The sequence below is a fragment of the Nerophis ophidion genome, linkage group LG07, assembly GCF_033978795.1.
Source record: "Nerophis ophidion isolate RoL-2023_Sa linkage group LG07, RoL_Noph_v1.0, whole genome shotgun sequence".
Taxonomy (NCBI): domain Eukaryota; kingdom Metazoa; phylum Chordata; class Actinopteri; order Syngnathiformes; family Syngnathidae; genus Nerophis; species Nerophis ophidion.
Genome location: NC_084617.1, coordinates 1705629 through 1725062, shown reverse-complemented (window position 1 = coordinate 1725062; position 19434 = coordinate 1705629). Strand labels below are relative to the sequence as shown.

General features: G+C 42.4%; 1 protein-coding gene and 1 long non-coding RNA gene across 2 annotated transcripts in view; one reads left to right on the top strand and one right to left on the bottom strand.

Annotated features, from left to right (window-relative positions):
• The first annotated feature begins 2562 nt into the window (after positions 1–2562).
• LOC133555776 (uncharacterized) overlaps positions 2563–19434 on the top strand; it is a 35005-nt gene continuing 18133 nt past the window's right edge. Inside the window, exons 1-2 of the long non-coding RNA XR_009807404.1 lie at positions 2563–2686; positions 12392–12455. This is a non-coding gene — a long non-coding RNA (uncharacterized LOC133555776). The remainder of the gene's footprint in view (positions 2687–12391; positions 12456–19434) is intronic.
• Positions 10101–19434, bottom strand: part of s1pr2 (sphingosine-1-phosphate receptor 2) — a 61951-nt gene continuing 52617 nt past the window's right edge. Inside the window, exon 2 of the mRNA XM_061905141.1 lies at positions 10101–18173. Coding sequence (XP_061761125.1) covers positions 16983–18089 — 1107 coding nt within the window. The 5' untranslated portion in view covers positions 18090–18173 and the 3' untranslated portion in view covers positions 10101–16982. The remainder of the gene's footprint in view (positions 18174–19434) is intronic.

Here is a 19434-nt window from a genome sequence, read left to right as displayed (position 1 = left end):
GGGGCCTATCCCCGGGTGCATGTCTTTGGAGGTGGGAGGGGCCTATCCCCAGGTGCATGTCTTTGGAGGTGGGAGGGGCCTATCCCCAGGTGCATGTCTTTGGAGGTGGGAGGGGCCTATCCCCAGGTGCATGTCTTTGGCAAACACAAAATATCCAACATTTGCCGCAAAAATATCTCAAAGTGTAATATTTAATGTGGAGCCTTGAATTGGTCAATATTTCATAATTGATTTTGATTTAAAGAAAGAAACATCCTGCATGGCAGCTTTGTGTTGTTAGAGTAAACATTGCAACATGTTCTTCTTACATTTCACCTCTTTGCTCTTTTATACCACTTTTTATGCTTTTAATTTTCTTCCGTAATATTTTTAAAATGCGCCATGTGGCCGTTAAAAAATGACCTGCGGGCCGCACTTTGGACACCCCTGATGTTGGGGATTTCAAATTGTGTTGAATAATTGAACTTATGTTTGAAGGCTTTTACATTTTTAACATAACATGTTCATAAAGATTTCTTCCATGTGCTCATGATTTGATGCATTGCCATTTTTATTTTTCTTCTTGAATATTTTTTGGTGTATTGGTATTTGTGTATGTTTTTCACATCAGTACTTACGCTTTGGCTTTAACCTTTTTAAGGATTGGAGTGTGCTTTGTGTGAATGCTCCAAACATTCTCACATATGGTTTTCCACACCAAAATACATCTGTGACGGGTCTCCATCTGTCATCGTGTGGGTTACAGTGACAATCGATCGTAGCAGGTTTGACTCCGGTTTATCATTTCAATAAACACATTTTCTTGCCCGTCGGTCGCGCCAATTTCTAGCGCGCCGTCTCTTCCTGCTCGTCGCGGCGCACCTTTCGGTGGCCGCGTCTTCCACGGGGGCTCATCTCGATCTGGGTCCCTCTCGTCGTCTTCGTGGTCTGTTTGCCGTGGTTTCCTCTCCTCCTTCTGCCCCGATTGTTCCTCCTTCTCCCCTTTTATGCTGAAGAAGAAGATGTAGGGATTGAGAGCAGTTGTGTGAACTACGCACCTGACTCTGATGGCTGCAGTATCGCTCCAGGGGTGCCCCGCCTCGCTGCTCCGCTGCATGCTCCGCCTCCTGGCCGCCATCTTGGGCAGGACCACCGTTTGTCCGAGCCTGCTGTCGGCTCGTCGGCTCTGTCTCTCCACAACATCTATTTATTATTGTGTGAATGCGCCAAACGTTGATACATATGGTTTTCTACACCAAAATGTTCTCTTTATTGTTGTGTGAATGCGCCAAACATTCACACATATGGTTTTCTACACCAAAATTCATCTATTTATTTTTCTTATTATTATCCTTCTTCTTCTTCCACATTTTTCACCCAATTCAAAGCGTTCCAACTTCAAACTGTTCAGCCTATTCGGGAATCGCAGGCTTTCCCTTGTCAAATTCCAAAAATTCCTGGAATTTCACTATTATTTCAGTTAAGCGTCAGCTTTTCAACATTCAAATAATTGTAACATTCAAACTATTACAGTACTCAAACCATTTTGACATTCAAACCATTTCAGCATTTAAACAGGTGAAATTGTTTAAATGCTGAAATGTTTTGAAGAAGTCGAACTTCTCATAAGCCATATTTATTATACATATACTCTACATGTATTTAATATTCATACACTAAACATGTATTTAATATTCGCCCTCTAAACACGTATTTAATATTCGTACACTAAACATGTATTTAATATTTATACACTAAACATATATTATTAATTTACTATCAATCAATCAATCAATGTTTACTTATATAGCCCTAAATCACTAGTGTCTCAAAGGGCTGCACAAACCACTACGACATCCTCGGTAGGCCCACATAAGGGCAAGGAAAACTCACACCCAGTGGACATACTAAACAAATATTTATTCATACACTAAACATATATTTAATATTTAATATATATTGTTAATATTTGTACAATAAACATCCATCTATCCATTTTCTACCGCTTTTACAATAAGAATATATTTAATATTCCTACACTAAATACATATGTAATCTTTATACACTACACATATATTTAACATTTATACACTAAGCATATATTTAATATTCATACACTAAACATATTCTTATTCATACACTAAACATCCATCCATCCATTTTCTACACTAAACATTAATCTATTATTTATACACTAAATATGTATTTAATATATATACACTGAACATATATTTAATATTTATACACTAAATATATATTTAATATTCATACATTAAACTCGCATGTCATATTTATATACTATTATATACTGATTAACGTGGACCCAAACTTAAACATGTTGAAAACTTATTGGGGTGTTAGCATTTAGTGGTCAATTGTAGGGAATATGTACTGTACTCTGCAATCTACTAATAAAAGTATCAATCAATCAATCAAACCTAGTTATGTCTTTTTAGACTCCATATCGGACAAAGCATAATTTAAGGTGATTTTTGTTAATATTTCAGTTATTGTTATTTATTTATTTTGCTGTATGTTTTGTTAGATATTTTATTATTCATAAGTTATTTTCAGATGGAGGCGCAGTAGTTACTGGGTTTGGCCGCTAGATGTCACTAGAGAATGTACATCACTTCCGGCGGAGCACACCTAGTCGACACACCTGCCTCCAGTCTGTTATTTGAGGGCAAACTACTTCCAAGTCTGTGTAAGTCTATTCTTACTTTTACTTGTCATTTCTACGACATATCGCGCCCGATGAAGGTACTTAACACCGAAACGTTGCATTGACGTGTCTTGGTTTAAAAATAAATAGTACTCTTTTTTTCGAAATGTTTGATTCTTTCTTTTTTTCTTTTTCATCAGACCATTTAAATAGCTTACCACCGGTTTCTATAGCCTGCTTTTTACATTTGTTTTATTCAATATGAGTCAGAGTTTTTGAAGAAACAGCCGCCATCATGGCTCTCTCCTCATTATGGTCGAACAAAGAAACAGCCGCCATCTTGGCTCTTACCAAAGACCGCCGTTTTAAAGATGGGCGTGGCCCCCCGCCCCCCCCCCCCCAGTTAATGGTGATTTTATTGGCAACAAAATTCAGAATGAAGGTTTACTCCAAGATAATAATAGATTTTATTTGTAAAAGCACTTTACATTGAGCAAACAACCTCAAAGCGCTACATCCATCCATTTTCTTCTGCTTATCCGAGGGCGGGTCGCGGGGGCAGCAGCCTAAGCAGAGAAGCCCAAACTTCCCTCTTCCCAGCCACTTCATCCAGCTCCTCCACATCGAGAGGAGCCAGATCTAACTCTAACCACAAGGCCCACTCAGTGGCCTAGTGGTTAGAGCAGGGGTAGGGAACCTACGGCTCGCGAGCCAGATGTGGCTCTTTGATGACTGCATCTGGCTCTGAGATAAATCTGAGCTGACATTGCTTAACACAATAAGTTATGAATATTTCCAATTGTAATCAAAGTGTTAAAAATAATGTTAAAAATATAAAACATGCTCATGCATTTGAATCCATCCATCCTTTTTGTACCGTACTTGTTCAAGAAGTTGCATTAAGGGTAAGAAGTGATTTAATTATTATTGCTTAGCTTAGGGCTTGCCCTCCTGGAGGTTCTTCAGACCACCAAGCACCGACATGAGAGCCTGTTTCAGGGTTACAATATTGTTTTTTATTTTTCAATAAGTCTTTCAGTTGCTTTCCAGCAATTGTCTTTTTCCCTTTCGTTCTCGCTCGCACTCTGGCTCCAGCCCCAAACCCGTCTCTCCTCCTGGCTGCTGCTTAAAAACAGAGCGACAGGTGATTAGATAACAAGGCCCAGGTGGGAACATCTACGCACCTGTCGCTGATTTTGAGGCCGGTCCTGGCAACATCCCGCTTTGCTGCAGGCCCGCAGGCCACGCCCCCTCCACAGTTAGCTTCAGAATAACAATGTTATTACAAAGAATAAGAGACTTATTATACTCTAGAAATGTTGGTCTTACTTAAAAATGCATGCGTTGAGTTGTCTTCAGTGTTAAAAAAAACATTATATGGCTCTTAGGGAAATACATTTTAAAATATTTGGCTTCTTGGCTCTCGCAGCCAAAAAGGTTCCCGACCCCTGCACTGGGGACCATTTAGTGTTGCCAATCAACCTATCCCCATGTGCATGTCTTTGGAGGTGGGAGGGGCCTATCCCCAGGTGCATGTCTTTGGAGGTGGGAGGGGCCTATCCCCAGGTGCATGTCTTTGGAGGTGGGTGGAAGCCGGAGTACCCGCAGGGAACCCACGTATTCACGGGGAGAACATGCAAACTCCACACAGAAAGATCCCGAGCCGGGGATTGAACTCAGGACTACTCAGGACCTTCGTATTGTGAAGCAGACGCACTAACCCCTCTTCCACCGTGAAGCCCCAATCATATATCTTTTACAGTGTAAATGCATCTACCTAAAACAGTTTATTACCATATTCGGTTAAGTTTGCATTAATTGTTAGCGTTTATTATTGAGTGGTCTCTGCATGGTGTGTTGGTCCTCGGAAAGTGAAGTCATGTCCTGCATATTTCTCTGGAAAGATCTTGGCAGGCTTCCCGGCGAGCGCAGCCTCCTGGGGCAGACTCGGCCGACGTTCCCACCCAGGAATCCTGGACGTCTGACAGGAAACAGGCCCAAAGGCCGTTATAAGTCACCGTCACCCATAAGTTCCCCCCTCCCGCCATACCCCGAAAAACATCTCTCGGGGCGTTTCTCAGAAAAGCCAGTTTACAAATAGACATTCTTGGGTTGCCACACCCCAAACTTCACTCTTCTTGCCCTCTGTCCCGCTTCCCATCAGCTCTGCCTTGAGTAAGTGAGCTCTGTTGGGTCACGGTGATGAAGTGTCATGTACGCATTGTCGTCTTCTACTGTGCTTTTTCCAGGCATGTTGGAGTGGTGGCCGCCGCTCTAATTGATGCAATCTCAGCTAACCCAATAGGATCGGGGCTTCTCCAGGCACAATTGGGGCCCTGGGCAGAACTTTTTAGTACAAAATACAGGAAAAACACGCACTCTCCGAAAAAACATAATGAAACGAAAATAAAGGCAGAAAGTGTATTTAAAGAAAAAGCAAGGCCAGCAACACCCGTGTCCATCTAATCCTTTTAATCCAAAGTGCGCAGGCGCTAGCAAACACTGAGCGCTTTCCACCATCAGCGTGCCTTTTTCCACAGGAAGTGATGCACTTAAATACTCCCAGCTGTGCTCAATCAATTGGTATATAAATCAAGAACAACTTCAACAATGAAAGTGCACAAATAATAGACAAAATGGAAAATTGTACAAAATAAATCAAAGACTAAGTGCAGTATCATAAGAAAATAATAAAGCAATACATATAATAATAAATAAAATAATAAATACAAATAATAAAAAAAATAACATTTAGAAATATATAATCATAATAAAAACATTTTTTTAATTTCTAATCACTGCTATGTTGGAATTTTTATTAACATTGATACCGTTATTTATTTTTGTTTGACTACTTTTGGAGTGTTTTGGGTCATGTGTTTGTGTCCTCTCACTTGCTCTGATGACGGTGTTGCGTTTGGACCAGATGTTCCTCCAAGGGAATTTAAGTTGCTGGTCAATCCCAAGTTCTTTTGATGACACATAAACTGACTTTAAATGATCACCTAAATGATAAATGGGTTGTACTTGTATAGCGCTTTTCTACCTTTAAGGAACTCAAAGCGCTTTGACATTACTTCCACATTTACCCATTCACACACACATTCACACACTGATGGAGGGAGCTGCCATGCAAGGCGCCAACCAGCACCCATCAGGAGCAAGGGTGAAGTGTCTTGCTCAGGACACAACGGACGTGACGAGGTTGGTACTAGGTGGGATTTGAACCAGGGACCCTCGGGTTGCGCACGGCCACTCTTCCACTGCGCCACGCCGTCCCTAGAACAGAATAGGTATTTTGCAATTTATTCCAAAGCTTTGGAGAGACCAACCTAAAAACAACACATTCAAATCGTGTCGCCTGGTTGATCTGAAAACCTTACGGAAGCGCTGTCTTCTTCAATATCTCCCTCGCCCCCACCCACATGAATACACATGTCTATTGTACTCCTTAGCTGTGCACAGGATGAGATAAGAAGGGAGTATTGCTACTCCTTACATTCCTAAAGCCAAGGTTAACTTGCAGTGTACCATAGACATGAGATTAGAAAATAGAAAGAGTACAAATGGAAAACATTAGCTATTTCAAATATGATTATAGAAAGAAATTACTCTTGAATATGGATATATGTAGATATCTATCGCTTAAATATGGATATATGTAGATATCTACGTCAACAGCTATTCTCAATGTTGTTGGGCCAGGTTTTGTTTTGGAATTGTATTATTATGGTATGATTGTGTATCATTTTCTTGGACTGATTAATCATAAATAATAATAATAAAAATGTGTGGACAACTATTATAATTTTTTGTAGCCACCAGCTAAATTCCCCCCAAAAAATCACACCTTTTTATTTTGGTGAAACAATATTTATGCTTTTGTAATCAAAGTTGTATTTAATTAATTGCCTGTTTTGTACTAAAACAAATTCATAACAAATAGATTATTCTGTAAGAACGTTTTTAGTGGAGTATAACATCATTAAAACATACTTTCCCTGGCATAAATCCAGCGGCAGAGACATTTGTCATCATAGAATTATCAGTGCGTCCGGAAGTGTTGCAACAGCGCCTGCTGCTGGCGAGAAGTGGGAAGTGCAGGAAGTGTGAAGCCTTCCAAGTGGTGATGCAGAGGCCTTGTTGCATTGTTTACTATTTAGTCAGTCTTGACTGTTCTGAAAAGTACTTTGCAAACTACACATGGAATAGTTCGCCAATTGTTATTGGCCAAAAGTGTATCTTAGAGTGATATTTTGAAGACATTAATGCACTTTCACTGCGTAAACTAACTTGTGATTGTTGTGTTATTTAGAGTCCAAGTGGACTCACACTGTCACAATTTTCACAGTAAAAGTATATTTCATGCCACCGTGATAGTTTGGTTGTCCTCACCTACTATTATGATGCTAATGTTAGCTTGGCTAATGGTTTGAAGCATCCTGTAAAATGTTGTGACTGTATTTTTCTGTGTATTTTGCCTACATAAAAAATGGATTATTGTAGATTTAAGTATAGCGATGTCAGTACAGGTGAAACTAACTACGGAACATGAGTATGATAATAAGTATGGAGATTGGTTTTAAACACTATACCATCACATCAAATTGTAACACTCTTTGTTTGTAAAATGAAACTGTGGTTTTATTATGTCAAACATGACAACTGTGAAGCCTTCTAAGGGAGAACCTGCTTTCTGCTCTGCCGCTCCCAGTCTGTGGAACGCTTTCCCTGACCACCTGAGGGCACCACAGACTGTGGACGATTTAAACAAAGGCTTAAACCCCCCTTTTTTTTTTTTTTTTTTTTAAAGAAACCTTTTTTTCCCCGCTCCCAGTCTGTGGAACGCTCTCCCTGACCACCTGAGGGCACCACAGACTGGACGATTTAAAAAAGGCTTAAAACCCCCTTTTTTTTTTAAAAGCCTTTTTTTTTTAAGATATGTGTGCTGGTTCTAACCATTAGGCTGTTCTAGTTTTTTTTTTTACTATTTATTTTACCTGTTGGGGGCAGCTATTTGCATGACAAGGTTATTTGCTCAATGTAAAGTATTTTACAAATGAAATCTATTATTATTATTATCAAAATAGAGTCCCATGACCCAAGTGGACTCAGTCTCACAATCTGCAGTGTTTTGCAGGACTCTGTAATGAAAGAAATTCCCAATCCACCCGATGCCAGTGATATGTTGAAGCAACAGCAGGGTGGAGCTGCATTTTGTGGATGTTAAACATTAAACATCTTTAACTTGTTCATAAAAACATCTATTTCATAAATAAATACATATATATGAATGAGGTAGATCCCTTCGACTTGGTCAATTAAAAAGTAGCGCACCTGCAGAATAAGTATGGGCACCCTAATTTTTTGCAATTAATCACCAGTTTACTTAATAATTTTTAACAGCCCAATTTTTATTTTGTTTTTTAAGAAAATTAAAATCTATGGGCAAAACACCCACTGACGTTTAAGGCTAGATTTTAGCGAAAGCGCTTCCAATTTGTGGCACTGCCTACAGAATTACAACACCCAAAAGCAGTGAAGTTGTCACCTTGTGTAAATGCTAAATAAAAAGACAATACAACAAATCCTTTTCAACTTATATTGAATTAAATAGACTGCAAAGACAAGATATTTCATCTTCACACTGACAAACTTCACTTTTTTTATTGCAAATAATCATGAAGTTAGAATGTAATGGCAGCAACACATTGCAAAAAAGGCATTTTTACCAGTGTGTTACATGGCCTTTCCTTTGAACAACACTCAGTGCAGGTTTGGGAACTGAGGAGACACATTTTTGAAGTGGAATTCTTTGCCATTCTTGCTTGATGTACAGCTTAAGTTGTTCAACAGTCTCCTGCCTCATATTTTAGCCTGCACACATTTTCAATGTCCTCACTACAGGCAGGCCAGTCTAGTACCTGCACTCTTTTACTATGAAGCCACACTGTTGTAACACCTGGCTTGGCATTGTCTTGCTGAAATAAGCAGGGGCGTCCATGATAACGTTGCTTGGATGACAACATATGTTGCTGCACAAGCTGTATGTACCTTTCAGCATTAATGGTGCCTTCACAGATGTGTAAGTTAGCCATGCCTTGGCCACTAATACACCCCCATACCATCACACATGCTGACTAGAACACTTTCACCCTACAACAATCACTAATACACCCCCATACCATCACACATGCTGCCTAGAACACTTTCACCCTACAACAATCACTAATACACCCCCATACCATCACACATGCTGCCTAGAACACTTTCACCCTACAACAATCACTAATACACCCCCATACCATCACACATGCTGACTAGAACACTTTCACCCTACAACAATCACTAATACACCCCCATACCATCACACATGCTGCCTAGAACACTTTCACCCTACAACAATCACTAATACACCCCCATACCATCACACATGCTGACTAGAACACTTTCACCCTACAACAATCACTAATACACCCCCATACCATCACACATGCTGCCTAGAACACTTTCACCCTACAACAATCACTAATACACCCCCATACCATCACACATGCTGACTACAACACTTTCACCCTAGAACAGTCCCCATGGTTCTTTTCCTCTTTGGTCCACAGTTTCCAAAAACAATTTGAAATGTGGACTCGTCAGACCACAGAACACTTTTCCACTTCACATCAGTCCATCTTAGATGAGCTCGGGCCCAGCGGCATTTCTGGGTGTTGTTGATAAATAGTTTTGGCTTTGCCGAGTTTTAATTGCACTTACAGATGTAGCGACCAACTGTAGTTACTGACAGTGGTTTTCTGAAGTGTTCCTGAGCCCATGTGGTGATCTCCTTTACACTTTGATGTGGCTTTTTAATGCAGTAGTGCCTGAGGAATCCAAGGTGCGTAATATCATGGCTTACGTGCAGTGATTTCTCCAGATTGTCTGAACCTTTTGATGATATTACAGAACATAGATGGCGAAATCCCTCATTTCCTTGCAATAGCTGCTCGTGAAATGTTGTTCTTAAACAATTTGCTCAGGCATTTGTTGACAAAGTGGGGACCCTCACCCCGTCCTTGTTTGTGAATGAGTGAGCATTTCATGGAAGCTGCTTTTATAGCCAATCATGGCACCCACCTGTTCCCAATTAGCCTGTTCACCTGTGGCATGTTCCACATAAGTCCTTGATGAGCATTCCTCAACTTTCTCACTCTTTTTTTTTGCCACTTATGCCAGCTTTTTTGAAACATGTTGCAGCCATCAAATTCCAAATGAGCTAATATTTGCAGAAAATACCAAAGTTTCTCAGTTTGAACGTTAAATATCTTGTCTTTGCAGTCTATTCAGTTGAATTTAAGTTGAAAAGGATTTGTTGTATTCTCTTTTTATTTAGCATTTACGCAAGGTGACAACTTCACTGCTTTTGGCTTTTGTATTTAAAATCGCTTAAAAACACCAACACAGGAACCTTTCAGTATTTCATTTATTTTGTAGAAAAAAATAGGAATGCAATAAAGAAAAGGTACCTACATTAGTGTTTCAGATTGTACCGAATGAACACAGGCAGCGTGTCACTGGCTGGACACACCAGGCTATTGCACATCATCATCATACACTGTACATACATGTCATCATCATAGACTGTACATACATACACATCATACATACATAGACTGTACATACATGTCATCATACATACACTGTACATACATATCATCATACATACACTGTACATACATGTCATCATACATAGACTGTACATACATGTCATGATACATAGACTGTACATACATGTCATCATACATACACTGTACATACTTACATACATGCTCATAATAATTGGGGCACAAAAAGGCCTCTCAATGGGACAAAGACGACGTCACTGAAGCTGCCAAAGTGCTTTTCACCATTTCTCCACGGCTGTGTAAAAAAATGTTGATAAACAGGAAGAATGGGGGTGTCACTTTAAAGAACAGGAAGAGAAATAAAACAACTTCCTGCGGTAGAAGGAAGTGGTAGAGGACGACGCTGACCTGCTAAAAAAAGGCTCCCCCCTCACTCTTTGAAAGCAGCTTTTACCAGCCGTGCTCATCAGACCGAATGAAAGCAGGATGTGGCGCTTCTCCTTCTTCACAGCGAGCTGCCCTCTTCACCCCACTCGCTGCTCACTGCTCCCCCCAACATCATTCCAGACTAAGATGGCGAATACTGTCCACCACCAAACTTCTTCATCACCCTGCGTACATTCAGCCCAACTCACGGGAGAGACGTCATGGAGGGAGGATTAATGTGCTGGGGTACATCATAGACCAGGGGTGTCCAAACTTTTTCCACTGAGGGCCGCACACTAAATAATCAAAGCAAGCGGGGGCCATTTATTTTAAAAATCAATACATGTATAAAAAATATACATTCAGGCCTCCACTCAGGCTGGATTTTGGTAAAAATAAAATGTTAGAAATGTGTCATTATTCAGTATTATTATTTTTATTATTATTCAAGTTTTAAATCTCTAGATCAACATTAAGTCTATCTGTCAATATGAAGTTTTTAAAGATTTAAGTTGTATTCAATTTTTGTCAAAGAAAACCATGTTTTTTTATGAAAAAAAAACACAAAATATGCAATATTTTCACCCAATAAAATTTTTAAGTAGAATGTTTGAGATTATATAATAATTGGAGCTGGAAAAATGTCAACAAATCATAACAACATTGATTTTAAGTCACTATTATTTTTTGTGCAATGACACTTAAAAACAAAACACACTGATCCAAAAGGATCATTAAAGTGTTAGAAAATAAATAATACTTAGTTTTTTACTGTTTACTTTTAACACAATGGTCTCGAGATCAACTTCAGATTTATCCGTCAATTATAAGTTTTATTGTAGTTTATGTTTTTTGTTTGTCCGTTTTAGGCCCTTCTAAAAAAAAAAAAAAAACTGCTCAGTTTTTTATATGGCAAACACAAAATATGCAACATTTGCCCCCCAAAAATATCTCAAAGTGGAATATTTAATGTGACGTAATTGGAGCCTTGAATTGGTCAATAATTCATAATTGATTTTTTTTTTCAAAAACATTTTTTGTAAAGAAAGAAACAGCCTGCATGGCAGCTTTGTGTTGTTCGAGTAAACATTGCAACATGTTCTTCTTACATTTCACCTCTTTGCTCTTTTATACCACTTTTTATTTTTTTCAATAGTATTTTTAAAATGTGCCGCGGGGCCGTTAAAAAATGACCCCCGGGCCGCACTTTGGACACTCCTGTCATAGACGCTTAACTACAAGATGATGTCATAGACGCTTAACTACAAGATGATGTCATAGACGCTTAACTACAAGATGATGTCATAGACGCTTAACTACAAGATGATGTCATAGACGCTTAACTACAAGATGATGTCATAGACGCTTAACTACAAGATGATGTCATAGACGCTTAACTAAAGGATGATGTCATAGACGCTTAACTACAAGATGATGTCATAGACGCTTAACTAAAGGATGATGTCATAGACGCTTAACTACAAGATGATGTCATAGACGCTTAACTAAAGGATGATGTCATAGACGCTTAACTACAAGATGATGTGGTTACTCTCAGGAAGTGGAGGGAAGGTTATATCTGGAATATGAAGTTTTTCCTCTGACTAGTCCATGCACGCTGCTTATGATAGTATTATATTGTTAGAATCAGGACATTTTCCACCCTTTTTAATGGCGTTGACCTGGCAATGTTCTGTCTTTGTAGGTCACACCTGAGCCGGAACAGCACCAGTGATGAAAACCACAAAAGTATCACCGCCAAAACTGAAGTAAGATGTTTGTGACTCTCCCGCCTTGTTTCTGTTTGAAAGGGGCTACAAATGCGACAATATCTCGATTCAAAGCCCCTTTCACACATTTTTTTCTACGCTTTTTACAACTTTTGGATGTAGTATCACCACCAAAACTGAAGTAGGACATCTGTGACACCTGACACAGTCTTCTCCCGCCTTATTTCTGTCTAAAAGCGGCCACAATTGCGACAATATCCTGATTCAAAGCCCCTTTCACACATTTTTTCCTAGGTTTTTTCCACTTTTAGATGCATTATCACCGCCAAAACTGAAGTAGGATATCTGTGACGCCTGACACTCTCTTCTCCCACCTTGTTTTTGTCTAAAAACAGCCACAATTGCGGCAATATCCCGATTCAAAGCTCCTTTCACACCATTTTTTCTATGTTTTTTACAACTTTTGGATGTAGTATTACCGCGAAAACTGAAGTAAGATATCTGTGACTCTCCCGCCTTGTTTCAATCTGAAAGTGGCCACAATTTCGGCAATATCTCGATTCAAAGCCCCTTTCACACATTTTTTTCAAATTTTTTTTTTCACTTTTGGATGTAGTATTACCGCCAAAACTGAAGTAGGACATCTGTGAATCTCCTGCCTTGTTTCTGTTTGAAAGTGGCCACAATTGCGACAATATCCCGATTCTAAGCCCCTTTCACACAAGTTTTTTTAAGTTTAGCTCTGCAATTTTCCACTTTTTGAGTAGTTTCACGCCAAAACAGAAGCAGGACATCTGTGACGCCTGACACTCTCTTCTCCCGCCTTGTTTCTGTTTGAAAGTGGTCACAATTGCGACAATATCCTGATTCAAAGCCCCTTTCACACATTTTTTCCTAGGTTTTTTTCCACTTTTAGATGCATTATCACCGCCAAAACTGAAGTAGGACATCTGTGACGCCTGACACTCTCTTCTCCCGCCTTGTTTCTGTCTAAAAGCGGCCACAATTGCAGCGATATCCCGATTCAAAGCCCCTTTCACACAATTTTTTCCAATTTCTTTTCTACTTTGGGATGTAGTATTACCGCCAGAACTGAAGTAGCACATCTGTGACGCCTGACACTCCCTTCTCCCGCCTTGTTTCTGTTTGAAAGTGGTCACAATTGCGACAATATCCTGATTCAAAGACCCTTTCACACATTTTTCCTAGGTTTTTTTCCACTTTTAGATGCATTATCACCGCCAAAACTGAAGTAGGACATCTGTGACGCCTGACACTCTCTTCTCCCACCTTGTTTCTGTCTAAAAACAGCCACAATTGCGGCAATATCCCGATTCAAAGCTCCTTTCACACCATTTTTTCTATGTTTTTTACAACTTTTGGATGTAGTATTACCGCCAAAACTGAAGTAGGACATCTGTGACTCTCCCGCCTTGTTTCAATCTGAAAGTGGCCACAATTTCGGCAATATCTCGATTCAAAGCCCCTTTCACACATTTTTTTCAAAATTTTTTTTCACTTTTGGATGTAGTATTACCGCCAAAACTGAAGTAGGACATCTGTGAATCTCCTGCCTTGTTTCTGTTTGAAAGTGGCCACAATTGCGGCAATATCCCGATTATAAGCCCCTTTCACACAAGTTTTTTTAAGTTTAGCTCTGCAATTTTCCACTTTTTGAGTAGTTTCACGCCAAAACAGAAGCAGGACATCTGTGATGCCTGACACTCTCTTCTCCCGCCTTGTTTCTGTTTGAAAGTGGCCACAATTGCTCCCCATATCCTGATTAAAAGCACTTTTCGACATTTTTTCAAAATTTACCTTGTCAATTTTCCACTTTTGGATATAATATCACCAGCAAAACTGAAATCGGACATTGTGACTCTCCCGCCTTGTTTCTGTTTGAAAGTGGCCACAATTGCGGCAATATCCCCTGATTCAAAGACCCTTTCACACATTTTTTCTATGTTTTTTTCCACTTTTGGATATAATATCACCAGCAAAACTGAAATCGGACATTGTGAATCTCCCGCCTTGTTTCTGTTTGAAAGTGGCCACAATTGCGGCAATATCCCCTGATTCAAAGACCCTTTCACACATTTTTTCTATGTTTTTTTCCACTTTTGGATGTAGTATAACCGCCAAAACTGAAGTAGGACATCTGTGACTATCCCGCCTTGTTGCTGTCTGAAAGCGGCCACAATTGCGGCAATAACGCGTGTTGATTGGTTCTGTGTAAAAGGCACAAATAAATAATACTGTTCTTGTTGCTCTGAAGCTGCAATTTTGCAGGCTCTTACTGTACAATTCTTATTGTTTTTATAGTCAGGAGTTCATCACCCGACTCTCATTTTACACACACCGTTGAACGTAGTGCTGTCAAAAATTCAAGAGCTTTTGTCCTGTGTGAAAGGCACAGGTGGAAAGAGTTTTATAATTCCAGTTCAAACGCTGCAATTTTGCAGGCTCTTATACTTCATATTTTTCTTCTAATCAACCCTAGAATTTTTCGTCTTTAAGGTCATTAAGCTTTTGAGCCGAAACAGAGCTGGGACACGGCCTGTGTGAAAGGGTATTCGATGATGAATGGGACAGGCGGGTGGAGTTTATCACCCGACTCTTGTTTCACACATACTGTTGTGTTGAAAGTACCGATGTTAAAAAAAATCAAGTTCTTGCATTCTGTGGGAAAGGCACAGAAAATATTACCGTTGACTGGGACAGGCGAGTGAGTTTATGACAAGAATTGTTGTTTTCAAAGCAATTATTGGCATTCTACAAGAATGAATACTGTAATTTTTTAGATTGTTGCCGTGTTGCTGTGTGAAAGCGCACACAAATGTGTCAATAACGTGTGTTGATTGGTTCCATGTAAAAGGCACGGATAAATATTACTGTTCTTGTGGTCCTTTTTTGCCTAAAGTCAACTTGGGAACTTTCCGCCTTTGAGAGTAGTATCATAGCCGAAAAACAGGCAAGACACCACCTGTGTAAAAGGGTATTTAACAGCCCAAACTTCGTTGAAAGCAACTGTTGTCGTTCCACAAGAATGATCGAATTATCTGAGTCTAAGATGCACACAAAGACAAAATAACCAAATATAGTGAATTCTGTGTGAAAGGCACAGATGACAAGAGTTTTATAGTTCCGGTTCTGATACTGTAATTTTTCAGGCTCTGTCTTTTAAAGGGTAGTACCTGAGCCGAAACAGAGACGGGACATGACTTGTGTGAAAGGGTATTTGGCCATGACTGGGACAGGCGAGTGGAGTTTATCACCCGTCCCTCGTTTTACACAAACCGTTGTGCTGAAAATAGTGCTGTCAAAAAAATGTAAGTTCTTATGTTCTGTGTAAAAGGCACAGGTGAAAATGCCGGTTCTGACGCTGCAGTTTTGCAGGCTCTTACACTTCCTATTTTATTTCTAGTCAACCCTGGAATTTTCCGTCTTTAAAGGTGGTACCTGAGCCGAAACAGAGATGGGACACGACCTGTGTGAAAGGGGACAGGCGACTGATGGCAACTCTTGTTTGACACACACCGTCGTGTTGACAGTAGTGCTGTGAAAAAATGAAAGTCCTCGTGTTCTGTGGGAAAGGCAGCAACAAATATTACCGTCCTGGCTCTGATGCTGCAATCTTGCAGGCTATTAGTGGAAGTTGTTGGGTTTTTTTGGTGTTAAAATCCACAAAGTGCAACAATGATGGCGTGGCATTGCACACACACTCGGGAGTGTGATGTGAAGCATTTTTTTTTTGGCTTCTAATAGCGGGGGAGGGGAAGCACACATGAAAATGACTCCATCAGAGTACCCATGAAATATTTCACATTTCTGACAGCCATGGTGATTGGAAAAGTGGTGACACACCCCAATATGGCTGACATTTGATTGTGGGTGATACCCTTCACACAATGGGCGTGGTCCTGAGCCCGTCACATGCAGGTGGTACAGTCCTGCATGATGGGTGTGGTCCGGTACCCGTCACACGCAGGTGGTACAGTCCTGCATGATGGGTGTGGTCCAGTACCCGCCACACACAGGTGGTACAGTCCTGCATGATGGGTGTGGTCCGGTACCCGTCACACGCAGGTAGTACAGTCCTGCATGATGGGTGTGGTCCGGTACCCGTCACATGCAGGTAGTACAGTCCTGCATGATGGGTGTGGTCCGGTACTCGTCACACGCAGGTGGTACAGTCCTGCATGATGGGTGTGGTCCGGTACTCGTCACACGCAGGTGGTACAGTCCTGCATGATGGGTGTGGTCCGGTACCCGTCACATGCAGGTAGTACAGTCCTGCATGATGGGTGTGGTCCGGTACCTGTCACATGCAGGTAGTACAGTCCTGCATGATGGGTGTGGTCCGGTACCTGTCACACGCGGGTGGTGCAGTCCTGACCAATGGGCGTGGTCCGGTACCCGTCACACGCAGGCGGTGCAGTCCTGCATGATGGGTGTGGTCCAGTACCCGTCACACGCAGGTAGTACAGTCCTGCATGATGGGTGTGGTCCTGTACCCGTCACACGCAGGTGGTGCAGTCCTGCGTGATGGGTGTGGTCCTGTACCCGTCACACGCAGGTGGTGCAGTCCTGCATGATGGGCATGTTCTGGTGTTCGTGTTTGTGCTCCATAGAGCTGGAGCTCTTGAGCGGCACCAGGCAGCGATCGGCGGGCCGCCCGCTCCGCAGCACCCCCCAGCAGCAGAGCACGCGCAGGAACTCCTTCCTCATGTCCTTGCTGCGCAGCGTGTAGATGACCGGGTTGAGCGCCGAGTTGAGCGTGGCGAAGCCGAAGAAGATGTCGGCCTTGGAGAGGACGGGGCACAGCTGAATGCGGCAGAAGGAGTCCAGGAGGAGGATGGTGAAGGCGGGCAGCCAGCACATGATGAAGACGCCCAGCACGATGGTGACGGTCTTCAGGAGGGCGTAGGTGGGGGAGTTGGTGGCCTCCTGGTGGCTGGAGCGCACGATCAGGTAGATCTTGACGTAGAGGATGACGATGGAGAGCAGGATGAGGCTGAAGATGGTCACCACGAAGAGGATGTACTTCTTGGAGTAGAGCGGCAGCACGGCCGAGCACTCGGGGAGGTTGCCGATGCAGTTCCAGCCCATGATGGGCAGCCCCCCGAGCAGGATGGACGTGGCCCAGCAGGCGCCGATGAGCAGGAACATGCGGCACGTCTTGGTGGAGCCGTACACCTTCACCTTGGTGATGGCGATGTAGCGCTCGATGGCGATGGCCAGCAGGCTGAAGACGGACGCCGCCAGGGCGATGAAGGCCGTGCCCTCCCGGATGAACCACTGCACCGGCACCAGGTCGAAGGTCCTGGAGCCCGACAGGAAGATGTTGGCGATGTACGCCGAGCCCGCCAGCAGGTCGGAGAAGGCCAGGTTGCCGATGAAGAAGAACATGGCGGAGTGGAACTTCTTGTTGCGGCAGACGGCCGCCAGCACCAGCAGGTTCTCCAGGATGATGACCACGCACAGAACCACGATGACCACGCTGGGGTCGCTCAGACCCTTCTTGTCCTTGTTGCGCTTGTCCAGCTGCTCCATGGTCATGTTCTTGGCCAGCTCGTAGTAGTACGGGATCAGAGTCCGGTTGTAGTACTGCGAGTATTTGCTCCTCATGGCGGCGGGCTGGCGGATCACGGCGGCTTGGCGGCAAAGATTCATTCGAGACCGTAGACGCCGCCCTGGAGGAAGGTGCAGGAAGAGGCCGTTCCCAGCGTCACATCTCAGGAGCGCGATGTGGGTCACCTGCACACACGCACCAAGGAAAGGGTAAATGGTAAATGGGTTATACTTGTATGGCGCTTTTCTACCTACATCGGTATGGGGACAAAAAGTAGCTGGCAATGCACGACATCGCCTGGAGGACTGCTTGGGATCAGTAAGTCTAAAAGTCAGAAGTGGTTCAGTAAGAAAAAAAAAAAGTTACAAGTGCCAATGATTGTCACACACACGAAATTATTCTCTGCATTTGACCCATCACCCTTGATCACCCCTGGGAAGTGAGGGGAGCAGTGAGCAGCAGCGGTGGCCGCGCCCGGGAATCATTTTGGGGATTTAACCCCCAATTCCAAGCCTTGATGCTGAGTGCCAAGCAGGGAGGTAATGGCTTCCATTTTTATAGTCTTTGGTATGACTCGGCCGGGGTTTGAACTCACGACCTGCGAGGGGATCAGTGAGCAGCAGTGGTGGCCACGCCCGGGAATCCTTTTGGTGATTTAACCCCCAATTCCAAGACTTGACGCTGAGTTCCAAGCAGGGAGGTAATGGCTTACATTTTTATTGGCTTTGGTATGACTCAGCCGCGGGTTTGAACTCACAACCTATGAGGGGAGCAGTGAGCAGCAGCGGTGGCCACGCCCAGGAATCATTTTGGTGATTTAACCCCCAATTTCAAGCCTTGATGCTGAGTGTCAAGCATGGAGGTAATGGCTTCCTTTCTTATAGTTTTTGGTATGACTCAGCCGGGGTTTGAACTCACAACCTGCGGACACTCTAACCACACTTAACATGTGACAAGCATTTGCTGAAGATGAAATCCGCCAGCAAACTAGACTATGAGTCCCAACAACACCTGGAAAGGTTCACTTCCAGAGAAAAAGGCCAAAGAGCAGCCCTTTGAGACACTAGTGATTTAGGGCTATATAAGTAAACATTGATTGATGATTGAAAGAGGATTACAAATAGCTTGAACTCGTACAAGGAAACCAAACCCCTCCGTGCCCTTGAGGCGTTGTAGCAAACAGCTTCCAAGGTCATTAAGGCAGCACACAATTAGTGCTCCCCCAGCTCCTCACCTCCGTGGCTGTCTGCACATTTCTTTGCCTGATAAACAGACTTGAAACATTGCTCGCAGTCCACGTAGAAAGTGCTCGCTCGGGCTGACTCTCGGGACAAAAGGGGCTCCTTTCGCACAGCCAAGGAGGACATTCCACTGACGCCCAGTCTGAGGACTCGGCTATCAACACAGAGCATTGTCCAGCGGGGTCAAACCATTCCATTGCGGTGA